We start from the raw sequence: 17,381 nt of genomic DNA, 5'->3' as shown, positions 1-17,381 counted from the left end.
CCAGACGGGAATGGCTCGAGTGAGTGTCGTGAGATAGATAACAACCGTGCTGCTGTGTGCGGTGCTACCTACCACGCCCTCGGAAAGCGACGCGTCGTTCGTTCGTCGACGGCGCTGATGTCGCAGTCTGTCACAGCAGGCGGCCAGGTCGGGCAAGGCAGCGCGCCCATCAGCATCGGCGTGGCAACTTGTGCAGAGCAGGGGGCGGTTTCGGCAAGGATGGTGATGCAGGCGTACGTCTTCCAGAAGACATGGGCGGCCAATGCTCGGCTAGTGGGCGGCCGCCGCTTTACGGGTGTGGGCGCCCTCAGCCATGGGCCCTCGATCCTTCGTGATGGCCAAACCGCTGGTGGGCCCTGGCGTGTGCGTCCTGACTGAGCTTTCCGCCCAAGCATTGACCCAAGACTCCCTGACTCTCCACTGCCGCTTGCTCAAAACCACGCTGAGCCGCACCTGTCCATAGCCACGTCCTGACGCATATCGGCCTTTCTGTCTCACCACGCACCGTCACACCCACGCCCTGACCCCATCCACATCCACATCCACATCCACACCACGCCGACGTATATACCCGCCTGCCTCCCACCACCCACCACCTCCCACCCGATGCTGCCGCCGCCGGAGCAATAGACTTTCCTCCTCCCCACCGCCCAAGACACTAGGTTCTCCCGAACCTCGTGCCGCCAACGCCAAGCTGGCGCACCAACTGCAGCTCTGTTCCTGTGAAGGCTTCGACGAGCAGAGCAGGAACAACGCCCGCCGTGTCTACAAGCAGTTCTGGCGCAGCGTCACCGTCACCCGCAAACCCGGAACCCACGCCCTGTCCATCCGCACCGACTCGACCGTCTCGTCTTCGCCCACGGCCTCGCTGGCCGACTTTGATGCCCGCGACGTCAAGATGGCCATGACCGACTGCCAGCCCCAACCATTGACCGTCTCAATACCCAAGAACATCCCCAGTCCGCAATGCCGGAAACCAAACCTGCAGGAGATCCTCAGCAACACCGCCCCGCCGCCCTACACCCTCACCTCCTTCATGGCCTTCCTGTCACAGAACCACTGTCTCGAGAACCTCGAATTCACCATGGACGCCTCCCGCTACCGCAAGCACTACTCCAAGATGGTCAACCGCCATCCCGGCAGCCCCGTCTCGCCATTGTCCGAAGAGTGCGGCTACGTGCTGATGCTCTGGCGTCGTCTAATTGATGCCTACATCCGCGAGTCCGGCCCACGAGAAGTAAGTCTCTCCAGTCCTATCCACCTAGCCTCCACTAACCGCCGCAGGTCAACCTTCCCGCCGAAGTCCGCGACAACCTGCTGAGCCTCTCCGACTCATACGTCCCACCCCACCCATCGTCATTAGACAGTGCCGTGGCCAAGATCAACGAGCTCATGGAGGAGAGCGTACTGGTCTCATTCCTCAACTCGGTCAGCCCACAGAGCGCCCACCCTGCTCTTGGCCACGACAGCTACGCCGGTAGCAACATCTCGCGCTCATCAACCCGCAGCTACGAGGAGCGGAGTATGCTCTCCCGCTCGTCACAGCCGCCGGTGCCTGCCCACCAACGAGCGTCAGCACCGTCATCACTGACGTCTGGCTTCATGGCCTCGAGACCCTTCTCACACTCTCGCTTCCACTCCCAGCCGACCTCTTCCGGTCAAGCACACACTCGTGTTACATCTGGCTACACTAGTGGCAGCGATGCATTGACCGATGACTCTGGCAGCGCCAGCAGCCCGTCGGGCATGAGCGACCCACTTACACCTCCGGGCACACCGCCCATGAGCGATTACCCCATGGCCGACTTCCATCAAGCCTACTACGACACTGGCTCGAATAGCGGCACCCCCAGCCCTCGCAACAGCCGAGGAGAGCACAACGGCCTCGCCAGCGCTACCCGGGATAGCTGGAAGCGAGTAAGCAGCAAGCTCTGGCCCAAGAAGAAGAGCGGAGGCCAGCTCCGAGACGACGAACCAGGCGTTGTTGAGGGTGGTTTGTTCTAAGCTACCACCCACTCAACTCTTACATTCTTCACCACCACACCGACATTTCGGTATTCAAAAGCGACACGATTACGAAGATGCAATCAGAGCGATTTGCATCACCTTGACCTTGCATACTGGGTTGCATAAACACCGGCGTAACTGAATTTCCCACCCGAACCACGGGCATGCGAAGGCGCAACTGGCTCACACGACCCGGCGAGGTTGTTTTCGGCATTTCCACTTTCTTCTCAACTTCAAACTACTAGACATTTTGCGAAACGGCGTTGCGAAACTTGGCGGCCACGCTTCCTATATCCACTTGTGGTGGCTAGGCCCAGGCGTTACATTTGACGTTTCCATCTATCAAGAGCATATCACGAATGACCTACTGGGCGGACGGTTCTGAATCTTTTTCTCTGTATCATTACGACTACTTTTCACTTTGCCCCGAAGCGGGCGTGCTTCGGATTGGTTTCCGAGGTGCATTGACTGTTCATAGGCATGGATCGGGTTCGGATTGGAGTAGATACCAAAGCGCATGAAGCGCTAGAATCATGACTGTTTACCATGTTGGTCAACAACACACAAAATTTCGTTTCAATGCTGGTCCCTTGCTGTGACGTTCTTACTCTATTAGGCAATGTTGCAAAATATCCGAACTTCACTACCTCCACATTAACAAATCGCATCTCACAAAGCGCCCACCAACCTAATGCCTTGCATCGGACCTCTTTCGCCCGGAACAGCATGTGAATCTTCTCGAGCGCATAGGCTACGCAAGGAATCGCCGAACGCAAAGCAAAGGGATATCCTCAATCAATCCCTTTCGCCGTACAACCGGGACGCCCATCGGTGGTCATATGGGACACACCGACAATAGCAGTCTCCTTTCCACTCCTTGAACACCGACTCCGCGGTATCCCTTGGAATCCTTTCCGCCCCTACCTCTCTCCGCAGGGCTGGAGACGGTCGCCGAGGACCCGGGCAAAAGAGCTACTGGATTGGGAAAGCCCTTTCTTTACATTGTGTACTTTCAGCTACGCCATTGATGTGCTACCCATGGCTTCGGGTTAGGTAAGGGATGCGGTGCCCGAGGTGCCCGGTGCGAGGGCAATCGCCAAAAGAAGATGCGTGACGTGTGAAGCGTAGACCGATGTGTTGGGTGGTGAACTTGGGGTTGGGGTGGAAGGATGAGCAGGCGGAGGCTTTGTCATAGCAGTTCTATCACGGGAATGGCTGCCGCGTGACTTGGTCCATGTCCTGCGGGTTGGTCGAATAATTCCTCCATTTCAGTCGTGCACGATATTATTCAGATGGCTATTGCTGTTTTCTCACACGCCTGTCCCCTTCCCAATCGGATCCGAACCACACACATACGAGTGCACCAACCAAGGCGTAACAATAGCCCGCCCTCCGCGGATCTCTCTCACATCATCCCATTGAACCCAAACTCTATCCTTACATCACATACATGGCACACCGATCAGCCTTGCGCTCCAGCTCACCACGCAGCATCAGCGACGTGTAACCGAGCGCGCCAGCCCGCTCGCCGACCCCAAACTTCAGGAACATGGCACATTACCAATCCCATGCCCACGGAATCCGCCTTTGCCTGTCCAGAACGCCGTTCACATGTCGTTGCCAAGCCTGAAGTCCTCCTTTTCGTTGGGTCGACTGCAACTGTGCCGCACGCAAAGGATGCGAGAGCGAGTAATGTTGGTGGTGGCGTAGGGTAGGGTACATCACAAACTCATGCACAATTCCTGTTCCTTCCTCGTGCACGAACGTTTGGTTTTGTTCTATTCTCTTTTTAGGTGGGCCCTTGAGCGAGTTGGCACGTGGAGTTGGCGTGCATTGCATTGCCGCGAACGTGGTTTCGGGACCCCGTTGTGCTGGGGAGGATGAGGTAATGGCTCCTGGGACGACGAGGTGATGTTCTTGGGGAGTTACATTGCTCAAGGTATACGGTATACGGTCTACATCTACAAATCTCCTATACAACTGTGCCTGGGCCAGGTATCATCTACGGCATCAGCGATATCCGTACTGTGCTATACCATGGCTTCCTTGAGATTGTTGTCGTTCAGCGCTTACGGCGGCTCGAGGTACCATGCGGGTAAACTCGTTTCAAAGATGGGACGTTGAATCGATCTTCAGGCGTGACATGTTTCACTTGGACACTGGTGGAAGACTTGACTCGGGGGCCTCTGGGATGCCTTGTCTTGTTCAAAGGTGTTCTTCGGGGAGGTATTTGATATTGTGTTGGCGTGTGCTGAATTACGACCTCAGGACCGGGACGCTTGGGGCGGAAGACCTCGACACAAAGTCATGGAGCTTTTTGTGTTGCTGATGAACTACACGAGCTAGCGACGTCGCAGCGTGTAAAGATATTCGGCTTGAACGATGTCAAGGTCACAATGGAAAGTATGATCTACTCTACATGACTAGATGTTATCGCTCCGAGCAGTTTCCCTCTCGTCCGGTATCGCGTACACACCAATGAAATATACAAGCACTGCGTTCATTTGGTCGCAGTAATTCAGCCTCAATCAATCCAACAATAAATTCACGATATCACGATCGCAATCTCCCATTCCCGCAACTATGTCGCTTTATTCCCACGCGCACACTGAGATTGACCTGCCTCCTTCTGCATCCATCCAAGCCTGCCCGGCACTTGTACCCAGCGCACAGCCTCCCGCGCGACCATTGCATTGCAGATAGACTTGCCAGCGGCGCAGCACGCCGTCCAAGCCTACCAGTAACGATTACGTTCCAAGCCGGACTACAAAATACCAAGACCAACCGACTAACCACTTGACGGCAACACCCGTTCGCCGATGCAAGATGCCCTCCGCGGAGCACAAAGGGGAGGTAAAGCCGTGATTCGTCAATGTACAGGTAACATCGTTATCGACGGACTTGAACACCGCGAAAAATCACTCCACCGGGCTAACTGGATCTTACCAGCTAAACGTACAAACCAGTCTCTCAATTGCATAGCTATTACCAACGACGTCGAAATTCGCGCAGGCACGATGACGAAGCTTGCGCAACGTAATAGACCTGTTTACCCTGGCCGCTTTGTGCGACTTACCCCTCATCTCTCTTCCATCATCGCACCCACCAGCATGGAACACGAATCTGGATCAAGAGAGGGGTTTCGCACAAAAGCAAACACGAGAGTGGCAAAACTTCTCGAAGCCTTCTAGAAAACACATCTGTTTGCTGGAGATAAGCCACACGATGTGACGTCGAAGGTTGTAACCGTCACCTAGTCTCGACGATCACCTTGAGATACAACAGCAGCGTTGTGGAGTACCAAAAAAGCCGCTGATCTTTTGCTCGGTACGTAGCGGGCATGCTACCCATCTATGTTCACGTAAGATGCAATCGGAGGTGTGTTCAATCTCCCCTGCGCATCCTCACGAATAGGAAGACGAGGAGTTGGTGGAAGCGAAAAGAAGTTTGTCTTAGCATTTCCGACCCCGCACGAACGTTAAAGGGGCGCAGCTGAACGACCGCCGCCGCCGCCATGGCATGTCGAACATCGAAATCGCGAGTCTGTAATGACACAAATCTCCAAGCAAACCAATCGATGGCAATCAGGCAAAGTGCTCGTCCACCCGCCTATAGTATTGTACATTTCCCGCCAGCTTCCCCTTATCCCGTTAGCGCAAAGGACGTAGCAAAAGCAGCGCATACTGATCGTCGCCTTCCCGTTGAGGTCAAGATAGACAGCTATGTCAGCGGATCAAGACACTAGTGAAGGGCAGGAAGCAGGGCCAAAAGCAGCACGCCGCTGATCGCATGCGCCATGAGACATGATCGTGTGTGTGACGAGCGGCGCTAAGCAGTAACTGCCGTTAGGATAGTGGGCTCTCACAGCCACTCGTAGTTTGCTGATCTTTGTGAGTGTGGTGGGATTGATCGGAGCACATGTCGGAATGGAGAAAGGAACAGGTTGTCATGGTGCCTTGCATGCTTGCAGGTAATCGATGATGGCGATATTGATATGAATAGTATCACAATAACCGACTAAGCGATACGCTCTGGTTGGTGCTTAGCCAATACCTTGGGCCTCTCTTACTCGGTACGTATATCGGTGTAGGAGTATGTATATGGGACGTTTTCCGAATAACTTATGCCTCTGCTTACGATTCCCAGCCCCACTTGAACTCACGATCGGTAGGGAAGTTGTCTGCACTAATCTGACCACGTTGAGCAAAAACGACATGGTGTAAAAGTCGTAGTTCCGCCCGTACTACTGCACACACGGGTCGCTAGTGCATTTGACCATGTATGTACAGATTGTGTATACCATGTCAAAAGCCTAGACAAGGCGGCACGTTACACCGCGTCACCCCCATGCGGCATTGCGTGCATCGTGATTGAGCAGCAGTGATCGTGCATCGTGATCGCGCTTTTGGCGTGGAGACCAGCACAACCTCATGGAGATGAGGCATCACCCCTACTCCTACCCCCTACGCCTTTCCAGACCTTCCAAATTGAGCAGGTTAATCAATTTGCGCCGTCGGGCCTGTTCTGGGTCCCTACAATAGGAAGGTTCCCACGATACATTCTTCCCTGCGATCGACGATGAGGCTGACGCGGAATATTGGAGAATGACCAACACCATGGGCTATCGGTCCTGTATGAATCTCACGATACCACGTGCACTCTACTTGTCTGTAGCGAGGCACGTGAGAGCACGCCATTCAATTCATATCGTCGCTTTCCTCGCCGCGTCTGTTGCAGAAGGTTTATTCGACGTCCACGTCCACGTCCATGTGGGGGGGGTCGGTTTCTTGCAGAGAGTTAGACGCAAAACTCCACTGACTGACCGATCCGGGCCGTGAGCTGCCACGGTGCCGTCTGGGCGCGTGTATCGGGTCATCTCCATATAGTAGGGCTTTAATCTATTTCGCTTACTCTTTTCCCTTGTTCCCCGGTAAACAACAGCAACATCATCAACGACAACGACAAACAACACCGATGTGTCAGGTTTGGCTGAGCTCAACATACGCTCGTGCAATCTAAATCTTGGGTTCTAGAAGGCTGAAGCATGTCTGGGTGTGGTTTCCCGCGAAAGTAGAATGGTTCTTGCATGATCCGGGAGTGCCCTTTCTCGCTTCCCCTAGTCTCTAGCAGACCGTTGGGATTGTCTTTCTTTGTTTTTTTTGGTAGCTAGTTGTTTACAAGTCTGTCTCATCGTTTATTTCCACGCTTATAGCGTGGTATTCCTCGTCGATAGTACTGTACGAGAATCCTGCGAAGAAGAGTTTGGTGTCGTTAGGTATGTCGCCTAGGTCAGAGATGGAAAGGTAAAATTCGATGCTGAGCCCCCCCAGGGCTACGGCTTGGAACATGTCGTCTCTACTTTCGTTAATGTAGGATGAGAGCTGTTCAACCACATCAGCAACGGTGATGATACCGCCATCTGGTCTGATGACAAGTAAGCGACGCGGTCGCTTGTAGCCGGGTGTCTCGATGTGCGTCAGTACAGGGAGGTCGAAGGCGATCTTGCGGCAGAGTGGTGAAGTAGCGGATTGTTTGACGATGGGATGGCCTGGAATGCGCGAGGGTGTAGAGATATGCTTTGCGGATCGTCGGAGTGAACTTGGATAAGAGATGTGTTTGCGAAGACTGGCCAGTGCATGCGGTCAAATCCCTCGCTTAGTATCGTCTCTTCTTCATATCCGGTTGCGTTTTCGTTGTCATTCTCGTTGTCGCTATCGGGATCGCTTCCATATATACTCTAGTTTGAGCTTTTACTGGCCATCCTCCCAGCCACCAGAGTCGCATTCTCGGTCATGTCCTTCTGAATACTGGTAAACATAATCGTCTCGACAGGTAGAGAGGAAATACGAAGTGTCGTGAACATGAGGGGCACGAAAAACTTTTCATGCAACCGAGGTAGAAGTTAGGTACATGTCAGTGTAGTCGAAGCTATGTACATCGAGATGGCTATTTCTATTCGAGTGAACAGATATCGATGGGGTATCCCTCACATTCAGGGTAGACCTCGCGGAAATCAATATTGATAAGTTATATTGATGGATTGCTTATTGGCATTTGTGGATTGTGAAACGAACCGAGACTCCATCGCTTGATACCATTACCAGTTTCCCTTGTGCGCCCCTTGGACATATGAAAGAGATATATGATACACCATAAACTCAAATCCATTTGATGAAATAAGAAAAAGACGGAAATCGGAGGAAGCGCTTATAACGCGACGGCGACAGAAAAAGCGCAATGACATCTGCACAAGCTTGCACACAAACGCCAGGTCAACATGTCTAGAACAAAATACGCCATACACCAACATGTTGACGATGCGCCCAAGTCTCAAAATGCGTTGGTAGCAATTTGCGTACACCACCTCGCCGTACACCTTCTCGCCGATATGGAGGGCGACACCCGAGGACGGCGAGATGTCAACCCTTTCACCGATAGTCGCCGTCCGAGAGGGTCCATGAAACGGCACGATGCGCGCGGTTGGTGTCTGAGTGAGGCGTGGTGGAATGAAGGACGTCACATGTCTGGGATTGGGTCGCCGAGAATTGACACGAGGATAAAGTTTCCAACCGAAGGAGGACTTGTACGGTGTACTCGCTGCTGGGTTCAAGCCACGCGCCATAGCCTCGGAATTTGCAAAAGCAGCAAGTGTATGAAAGTCGTGTCGGTTGCCGGTAGGTAAGGGGGATCCTACCTCCCAGTGGGTTGGGTGCATCAGCGGAGGTATATCGTAAGTCCGGACCGTGAACACTAAAGGAAGGTATTGCCAGCTATGGGACTAGTCCACTTTCCCTTCTTAGCCGCCCGCATCTCGGCGTACAGGGCCGGATTGATGCCTTTTTTCTGACACCTCTTGAGTTCAGCTTCTGACAGAGTACTTGTGTCAAAGTCGCTTGCACTCCATTTACTGCTTCCGCTTGACTTTGAGCCAGATCGACTTCGCTCCACGTTGTCTAGTATAGACTGGAGGGAACGTTCCTCGGGTATAGACCGTTGCTCTTCTGATATGGACGTGGTTGATCTTGAAAAGTTGGAAATGTGGGCAGACGTCCGATCAACCGAAGTTGACTTTGCTATGACTAGGCGAGTAGGGCTTGGAGGAGAATCTTGTGACTTATCCGTCAACCGCCGAGGCATCATCTTCCGAAATAGGGACTGCGGTGTGTGGTGATCGAGACTCCCGTACTCAAGAGGTGTCTCTACGGGTGTCGACGTTCGCCTCGAGCTTCCACTTGATGAATTCATTGAAGACGGCTTCGACATGATACTGGGCGGTGGATTGGTCGGCGGGTCATCTTCCAGGGTAAACCAATCCGGCGAAGGAGCCTCAACTTCAGGCGGATCATGGCCATAGATGCTCTGGTCATCAGATGCTGTCGTGTTTACCGAGTTGATGGTTTCCAGCGAGGTCTGACGTCGCAGATGGGGAGGAAAGCGCTTGATGTTACTAATTTCCCTCTTGTTGTTGCGATACGATATGAGCCCGCGTGGATGTCGTCGCGCGGATTGCGGCTCAAGTTGGGGATCCGGGTCGGCTGAGCGCACATCTTGAGGTTCTTCATTTCGAAAGGGACGAGAAAACTGGCGGGCTGGATTCTTTGGCGGCGGCGCATCGACTGGATGCGCTCGGAGTGGATTGAGGCCTGATGAGGCAGGACGAAATGTCACTTGCCCGTCAATTGAAGCAGATCGACTGCGCGCTATTGGAGGTGGGGCTGCTTCATCCAGGTCCTCGTCGGATTCGTCAAAATCAAAAGTTCGGTGGTCCCTGTACTGCTTCTGTGCTTCGAGGGCAGCTCTCGGCGAACGACGGATAGCAGGCGGTAGGGCGTCGTCAATGTCCATTGCGGGTTGTGTGAGGTTGAATCATGGCATCTGGAAAAAGGAAAATAGGATGTGAAAATGCGCCGATACCCAGCCTTCACGTCCCCGCCCAACCAGCCAAAGTACGTTCAATCATGACGCAGAACGGGCTGCCAGAATCCTATGGCGTGGGTTAGCGTGATCGGAGGATGCCTGTACCTTGCATAGCGTTCACGATGGGATCCGTCGACATGTCAGATCAGATCTGGTGTTGAGCATTAGCGCAGATGTAGAGACGCACGCTGAGTGTAGCTTGTCAGCTTCTATATACGATTGCCTAGGAATGTGTGGACTGTCCTCCCATTTCCAGAAAGGCCGAATAAGATGCGGAGACGGACGGCAGGATTCCTGTCGATTACGCGGGTGGCTAAGGTTTTCGGCCGTTTTGGCCGTTGGAGACTGGCCAGCCGTGCCAACGGTCGAGCCTGTCACGTGGGCAGGCCGCGTTCTTAACTCTGCCTAGAAAGGTGTTCGGCGTAACTCGAAGCACGCGAGAAGTCAAAACGCGTTTCAAGCGACCAAGACGTGTCAGCAGCGGGCTGGGACATGGATGGTGGGCGGTGGCGGCTCCGAGCTGATCAGTGATGTTTCGACTTGAGGGCGCGGGACCTGACAGGCCCAGGACGCTACGGCCGGAAGGGGCTAGGCGACGACCAACGAACCGCAGGTGGCTCCTTACTTACTTGAGCTTCAGTGTCGCTGTCCACACGAACAGCATGTATGCCACCACCACGACTCTAGCACCCCCGCCGCGCACTCTCCGTGCCCGCTCGCCATGAGCAACGACGCGCCCACGCCCATCTCGGACGACGAGGTCGTGGCCCTGACCAAGGCGGCCTTTGAGCACTCCCGCCAGGACATCAACCACCGCGCCGCCGCCGAGACGCCCCGGGAATTGCAGCAGCAGCAGCCCGGCATTACGATTGACCTGGGCCACAAGAACATTGCTCGCCTGCCGGACGAGGTCATCGATGTCATCCGGGCCGAGATTGAAAGGTACATGACCTTGCCGCCCGCGCCTGCTGTGCCTGTAGTCGGCGGTAGAGAAGACTTATTGACCTGTTAGGCTCGCTCTTTCCCACAACCTCCTCTCGACCCTCCCGTCGCGCCTCATCGAATGCAGGCGCCTTCGCTACCTCAACGTGCGCTACAATGCCATGCGCGAGATTCCCAATGCCGTATGTTAGCCCCCGCAATACCCTGCACGGGCAGGACCCGCTGACACCGCCTTAGATCCTCGAGATGACATCGCTGGAAATCCTCGACGTGAGCAGGAACAAGATCAGGTTCATCCCGCCCAAAATTGCAAACTTGACGTCTTTGAAGGTGCTGGCAATCGCAAAGAACAAGATTGAGGAATTGCCAGTGTGCCTGGGCGAGATCAACAGCTTGCAGGTCCTTAAGCTAGACGGCAACCAGCTGGTCTTTCCCCCGCCCGACGTATGCACCATCAAGGACAACGCCCCCTCACCCGCAAACGAGAACGAGCGCGATGCCGTCATAGCCACACAAGTCAAACGCTTCATGCGACAACACATTGCAAAGGAACGTCAGCGGTCCGATTTGGAAAGACTGCGTGTCGAGTCTTCTGGGGACGAGAGCTGGACCGAAAGCAATCCGGAGACACCCCGTCCGTCGAAGCGAGCCAACGGGGGGCGCTTCCCTGTAAGACCCAGTGTAGGCAACATCGATGGCTTCTCCGACACCAAGGCAGACTCTCCTGGTCTCCCTGTCCCGCCTATTCCGGTTCGCTCCCATTATCGTGTCGGATCTACAACAAGCAATGGCAATAGCACGGGCATCGTCGTTTCGAAGAAGCCTCCAGTTTCCCCACTGGTCCTGACAAACGGGAACAACGAGCGCAATCGAAGCCAGAGTGAAGGCTCAGGGCCTTCGTCGCATCGCCAGAAGCGGATGGGCATATACACCAACAAGACGTCTGAGCTGGGTTCCGTCGACGAGCTACGGCGGACAAGTCACTTCCGCGGCTTCAGCCAAGGAATTGTTGTTCCTGCTCACTCTGCCGCGAATGGCCTTTCAGGTCCTGCAACTGCTGGTGTTTATGGAGACACAGGCACCGTCAGGTCCCTCGCGAACCGTCCACTATCTGACGTACGAGAGCATAGGCGAAACTCGCGTGCGCCGGACATTGTCGTTGAAGCTGCCAAGAACTTCCTCTATGCTATCTCCCAGCTGCACGACTGTGTCTCACACATGGTACGCTCAATCAAGCTGACGGCCAAGACGAAAGAAAGCCTGCGTCGCAAGGAAGACTTCTACCGGAGGTACTCAACTACATACCTGAACATCCGAGCGCTGAACGAGGTCTTGCACAAGTTTGACCGGCTGGTCGAAGAGGACGAAGAAGATGCCCAGAAACTCTCCAGAAGCGTGTACATGTATGCGCTAAGGTGCCTCGAATCGTTCATGTCCATCAGCCTCTCAATTGCCGAGAATCGCGTCGAGATCACACAGAACGCAAATGTACACATCATGCGGACTTTCTTGTTTCTCCAGCAAGCAAGCATGATCGAAATGAGGAACGCCTGTTCGATTCTGGGTGCGCAGTTCAAGGACACTTCGGCAGCTTCGCGCAAGCCTAGCAATCCCGACCCAGTAGCCACAGTACGCGCACGCCCATCGAGAGTTCGTCGATTCCAGGCATCACCGCCTCAGCGCAACGGTGGCTATCAGATGCCTCCGCCAGTCATACTGCACAGCAATGACAACAGTCGATCGAACACTTTGACGAGCATTAGTGCCGCAACGCCGCGTTCTGGAGAGTCGTTCTCAACACTAGCGCCGTCCATGACCCGATCGAACACTCTGACCAGCAGTTTCGACGAAGCAGATGAAGACGCGCAATTCGACCGAGTCTACACGAAACTCAGAAATGCATCTGACAGCTGCAGGCAATCCATGCCACAGATCACACGCATGATGCGAGAGCAGTTTGACGGTCTGCGCCGCGATCTCGACAATGAGGATCCCCGAATAAAGGCGCTAGCGAACCTCATTGATAAGAGCAATGATGTCCAGCAGATGACAAATCCTCTCGCCGCCCGCCTGTCACAGATGCAGCTTAAAGACAGTTACACTAGGAACCAACCCGAGTTCTGGCAGCAATGTATGGGTTTCATCAGGGTATGTTGATCCATGTTTTGTTTCGAATCGAAGTTTCGCGAACTGGATGTTGACTGACATTTGTTTCAGGCTTGGCAGGAACTTGCCGCAGCGTATACTCAACAGGGCCGAGAACACAAGCTGCTCTCTGGAGAAATCAAACAGCTTATGCGGCCACTGCACAAGATGGTCAAGGAAGCCACTCTGGCTATCAACGACAGCCCGTGGTCACATCTCACTAGCAGCAATACGGGTTTGATGGGTCCACCGAGCTTGTCGTCCATCACTTCACGCGTCCAACCACCTAGGTTCATGAAACAACCCAACGGGACCATGTCTTCGAGCGGCGGACCTTCGTTCCCGGGCCCCATCAACACGTCTATTCCGGCGATGGCTTCTGTCTTCTCCGCGCAGCCATACTCCAATGCAAGCTTCGGGTCGCAAGGCTCGGGTGGGTACGGCACACCAGTTCCGGCGACACCCCTCAGTGCCGCTCTAGGAGCAGCTGCTCAAGCAACCATTCCAAACACGCCTCGCGTTTCTCAACCTTCCAATACGCTCAACGTCTTCGAGCGGGCTGATCGCTTGCTCAGCCAGACCAGTCGACGTGTGTGATTTCACAATGCGTGGGCCTGAAGATGGGCAATATATTGGAACGTAACGTACTTCTGACTTCGAGTTCGCCTCCCCAAGTCATGCTGATGTACAGCAATGTACGTACGTATTCTCTCTTTTACCTCTATTGCTTTCTATGCTTGTACCTGCCAGAATGACTTTTTTTTTGTTTTGTTTTGCATACTATTAGCGACGGCGTTTGTCCGGATTTCACTCTTTCATTAACAGCGGACGGGCATATTCGGGTTTGCATATCGGACATGGTGTTGGAGAGGTCGTGATCAGTTTTCTTATACTATTGCATACTGGGCGTTTTTGGTCTTGCTTGACGCAGCTGGATGGGATGCACTTACGGTTGCTGGATGGCTGGATAAAGGGCTGAATGATGGTGGGCTGGTTGAACCTCTGGTAGGATCGGAATGATATGGTGCACATACGACACGAGTCTTAATGTCTACAATGATGGCTGGCTGCCTGGTTAGTGGCAGGAGATGGGTTTTCATTTGGCTGGCAGAAGTAGTAACGGAATATATGGTACTTGCTGCCATGATGCCCAGAATGAGAAGCGATTGTTCATGCAGACAACGTGCCCAATGCGAAAGACTCCACGCGAAGGTGCACTGCTGAAGTGAAGAAATCCCAGAAACCGGAACACAAATATGAACAAAAAAGAAACATGTCTTATTGATACGTCGAGAGCGTCATAATAGCCAATTTCGAGAACCTCAACGCCGTTTCTGCCTTTACAGATGTAACCCAACCAACGCTACCAGGCGTGTATAGTCCAACCCATCCAAGTATACACACGAATACCATCTCCCAAACGACCACCCTTCAAAGCCTAACATTCGCACCAATCTTCCCACCCTTGAACCAAACATCTTCCCTCCACTCCCCAATCCTTACACCGACATACGCAAAAGCACTGAGTTTCAACTGCCCACCCAGCGCCCTCTTGATAGCCTCATACCCAAGACTACCAAACGACCAATCAACGGGCAGACGAGGGGAATCCGATAGGCCAGGCGGAACAGCAAAAGGCAAGTCGTAGACGATCTTGCCCGCGGTGTGGCCTTCGTAGTAGGCGGTTGCGTCCATGCTGGTGATGTACATGGTGGTGGAGCGGAAGGGGGAGGCAAGGGTGAAGACGGCAGTGCTGGTGATGAGGTGCATGGTAGTGCCGCGGATGAAGTGGGATCTACCGTCGTCATCTGGGTCGGGGTTGGAGGGGTCGGAGCCGTCGTCGGGTTTCTTGGGTGTGGACATGTGCGGCATGGGGCGTTCGATGGGGAACTGCGAGAGGAAGCGGCCGATGAAGGGAACGGCTGGGACAGACTTTTCGTGAGCTTGCACAGTTATCGTGGTATTGTAGCCTGGTGGCTGAGTTAGCGATTGGATGAGTGGTGGTGGTTGTGAAGGACGTACCTGAGATGTACTGAGAAAGTAGTTCTGCTCCAATCTTCTTACCCTTGTCGCCACCGTATGTGTAGGGATCCCAGAGGACTGAGGCAAGCTTATTCGTGTTGTTACCAGGAGAAACTTCCATATCCTTAACCGTCGCACTGCCAATGTGAGAGCCATTGGCTAGGATGTTGATGTTAAAGTAAGGGACCGTAGCGGAGTATTTCGAAGGATTCGTAAAGTTGACGAGGGCCGTGATGGTAAGGGAAGTGGGCGAAGTTTCGACAATGGCTAGATTGCCAACCTGTACATTGATCTTGCTCGCCTCGTCTTTGCCGTCACCGGGCTGAGCGTCTTTGCCGCCACGAATCGCTGAACGCCAAAAGTTAGCTAATTGCAGGAATCGCGGCCAAACTTGGATCACGAACTGGTTACGAACGTTTGACTGGTACGACACCTTGCGCCGGAATGCCTCGCACTGCGAGTTTGCCCATGGGCGTATCCACGCCAACGCTGACCGCAGCCTTGAGGTCCATCAGAATTGATTTGCCGCCGAAGAGCAGAGCTTGCACGACCTCACTGAAGAGGTCGTCGTCGAGAATCTCAATGGGTGCGTTCTTGATAACGGATTGGACGAGGAGAGAAGGCCCTTCCGAGCCATGGCCTTCGATGCGAGTGGAATTTGCCTTTTGCCACTTTTCCAAGTTCATCTTTCCGAGCTTCTTCTTGTGGTAGTAGATATCTGCATCAGCTTTGACTTGGGTGACATCAACGGGGAAGTTCATCTCGTGAGGTAGTCCGATATCTACATTGACGATTCCAGAGATCTTGGGACGTGCTTCAGGTGTGCCAGGCTCAGCGAAAGGGTTGGGCAGACTGAAGTGCATGTCGGCGAGAGAGAAGTTCTTGATGAGGCTTCCCATGGACTTTCCGGCGAACGGAACCGGAACGGTAATGTCCTTGAGCAGCTCACGGGCCCATTCAGGTGTAGCTGGATCCGGGAACTTGCAGCAGTTGATGTAGATGGTCGCGTCCTGGCCCTTCATGTAGTCACCCAAGAAGGCGTCGAGCGGAGACTTGGCCGAGTTGGGGCAGACTTCAGTCATGCGATCTGAGAGCTTGTCGACATTACCAGTGACATCGACCTTGACGTCTGAGTTGGGCTTGATTTCGAGTTGGCCAGTCTGAGCAGTTCCGACCATGATGTGCTTATCTGATGCCGAGCAGCCCTCAATGCCCACGTCGACGGCCACAGGAGGCAGCGTGATCTGAACAGGGAAGTCGTTCTGCACGACGATAGAGGCATCGGCACCAAGACCCTTTTGCCCATGCTTGGCCTCGCCAAGGTTGAGTTTTGTGATGTTGTAGTGAGGAAGAGTAGGAATGTCGCCACCCTGGAAAACCATGGACTGCTCGACGAGCTGCTCGCCAATGTTGATCAATCCAGACTTCAGAGGGACTGAAGCCTTGCCCTTGAGCCTTATCTGCCCCAGTCGGCCATCGATCCAGTCGTTGGCGACGCTGCGGATACCGTCGGGCGAACCAGGCTGGACGGTCGCAATGAACGAGACATGGGTCGTGTGGCCGTTCCTGATGTTTACCTTCAACCCAGGTATCTTGGCCGTGCCAATCAAGACGTTGCCGTACTCGGGCAGGTAGACGTCGGCATCAAAGGGCCCCGTCTCAGCCTCCCTCGCAATCCAGGTGCCGAAGCGGCCGAGGTTGCGCACGCTCTGCTTCTTCACTTTGTTCGCGTCCATTGTGAAGTCGCCTTCTATGTGCACCTTCGCGCCGTGGTCCGTCAAGCCATCCATGGAAAGCTTGGTGGGCTTAAAGTCAGCGGCCTGCATCGAGTACTCCTCGATGCTTTCCTTGGCGAGGAAGCCGAGCATGATGAAGACGACGAGCAGACATAGCAGGATGAGCGCCAGTATGCTCGGCCATCGCTTCTTCCACAGCGGGACTTTGCCACTGCCACTCTTATCTGAGGAGCCACTGAGCGAGCGCAGCAACGAGCGTGTCGCAGGCGTGGCTTCCTCGTCGTCTGGTCTTTCGCGCTCATCGCGGTCTTCCTGCGACAGGAGCGGCGTCTGTTCGGTGGTGCGACTGGACTGCTGCGAGTGTGCTGAGCGCGACGAGCGGGCGGACTTGTGCGAGGCCGGGCGCGAACTAGAGTTGCGGGTGTTGGCGGCGGAGCCCCACTGCTCCTCTTCGGGGTTGTCCATCTTCAGACGGAGGGGGGTCCAAGCGAGGGACATGACATGCGGAGAGATGGAGCGGGTCGAGGTGAAAGGAAGAAAGGAAACAGGGCGGTTGACGGGCGGTGGTGGATGTTGTTCATCGTCTCGTCATGAACTCAGCCACTGCCTGGG

General features: G+C 54.2%; 4 protein-coding genes across 4 annotated transcripts; 2 read left to right on the top strand and 2 right to left on the bottom strand.

Annotated features, from left to right (window-relative positions):
• Positions 1-313: 313 nt before the first annotated feature.
• Positions 314-2,004, top strand: BKA58DRAFT_409813 (RGS domain-containing protein; the record flags this gene model as incomplete). The annotated part of the gene is made up of 3 exons (XM_046172168.1): positions 314-363; positions 787-1,237; positions 1,285-2,004. The coding sequence occupies 3 exons, from the start codon at positions 314-316 to the stop codon at positions 2,002-2,004; spliced, it is 1,221 nt and encodes a 406-aa protein (XP_046027396.1).
• A 6,753-nt stretch (positions 2,005-8,757) lies between these two features.
• BKA58DRAFT_437401 (uncharacterized protein) lies at positions 8,758-9,852 on the bottom strand (the record flags this gene model as incomplete). Its single annotated transcript, XM_046173488.1, has 1 exon — positions 8,758-9,852. One exon carries the CDS (start codon positions 9,850-9,852, stop codon positions 8,758-8,760), a length of 1,095 nt encoding a protein of 364 aa, XP_046027395.1.
• A 793-nt stretch (positions 9,853-10,645) lies between these two features.
• On the top strand, positions 10,646-13,608 carry BKA58DRAFT_310858 (RAM signaling pathway protein-domain-containing protein; the record flags this gene model as incomplete). The annotated part of the gene is made up of 4 exons (XM_046167309.1): positions 10,646-10,866; positions 10,937-11,048; positions 11,104-13,014; positions 13,084-13,608. 4 exons carry the CDS (start codon positions 10,646-10,648, stop codon positions 13,606-13,608), a joined length of 2,769 nt encoding a protein of 922 aa, XP_046027394.1.
• Positions 13,609-14,299: 691 nt separating this feature from the next.
• BKA58DRAFT_121349 (uncharacterized protein) lies at positions 14,300-17,362 on the bottom strand. The gene is made up of 3 exons (XM_046164169.1): positions 15,449-17,362; positions 15,034-15,381; positions 14,300-14,981 (listed from the first exon to the last, which is right to left on the bottom strand). Exons 1-3 carry the CDS (start codon positions 17,265-17,267, stop codon positions 14,443-14,445), a joined length of 2,706 nt encoding a protein of 901 aa, XP_046027393.1. The 5' UTR covers positions 17,268-17,362; the 3' UTR covers positions 14,300-14,442.
• Positions 17,363-17,381: the final 19 nt, after the last annotated feature.

This window comes from Alternaria rosae (genome assembly GCF_020736505.1).
Source record: "Alternaria rosae strain MPI-PUGE-AT-0040 chromosome Unknown BKA58scaffold_3, whole genome shotgun sequence".
NCBI lineage: Eukaryota > Fungi > Ascomycota > Dothideomycetes > Pleosporales > Pleosporaceae > Alternaria > Alternaria rosae.
This window is presented reverse-complemented; position numbering and strand designations above follow the sequence as displayed.

Excerpts from the sequence above, each read along its gene's own strand:
- BKA58DRAFT_121349 (XM_046164169.1), bottom strand. The coding sequence starts at position 17,267 with ATGTCCCTCGCTTGGACCCCCCTCCGTCTGAAGATGGACAACCCCGAA. Across the intron at positions 15,382-15,448 it reads AGGTGTCGTACCAGTCAAAC|CGATTCGTGGCGGCAAAGAC; the intron begins GTTCGTAACCAG and ends TTTGGCGTTCAG. Across the intron at positions 14,982-15,033 it reads ACTTTCTCAGTACATCTCAG|GCTACAATACCACGATAACT; the intron begins GTACGTCCTTCA and ends CTCAGCCACCAG.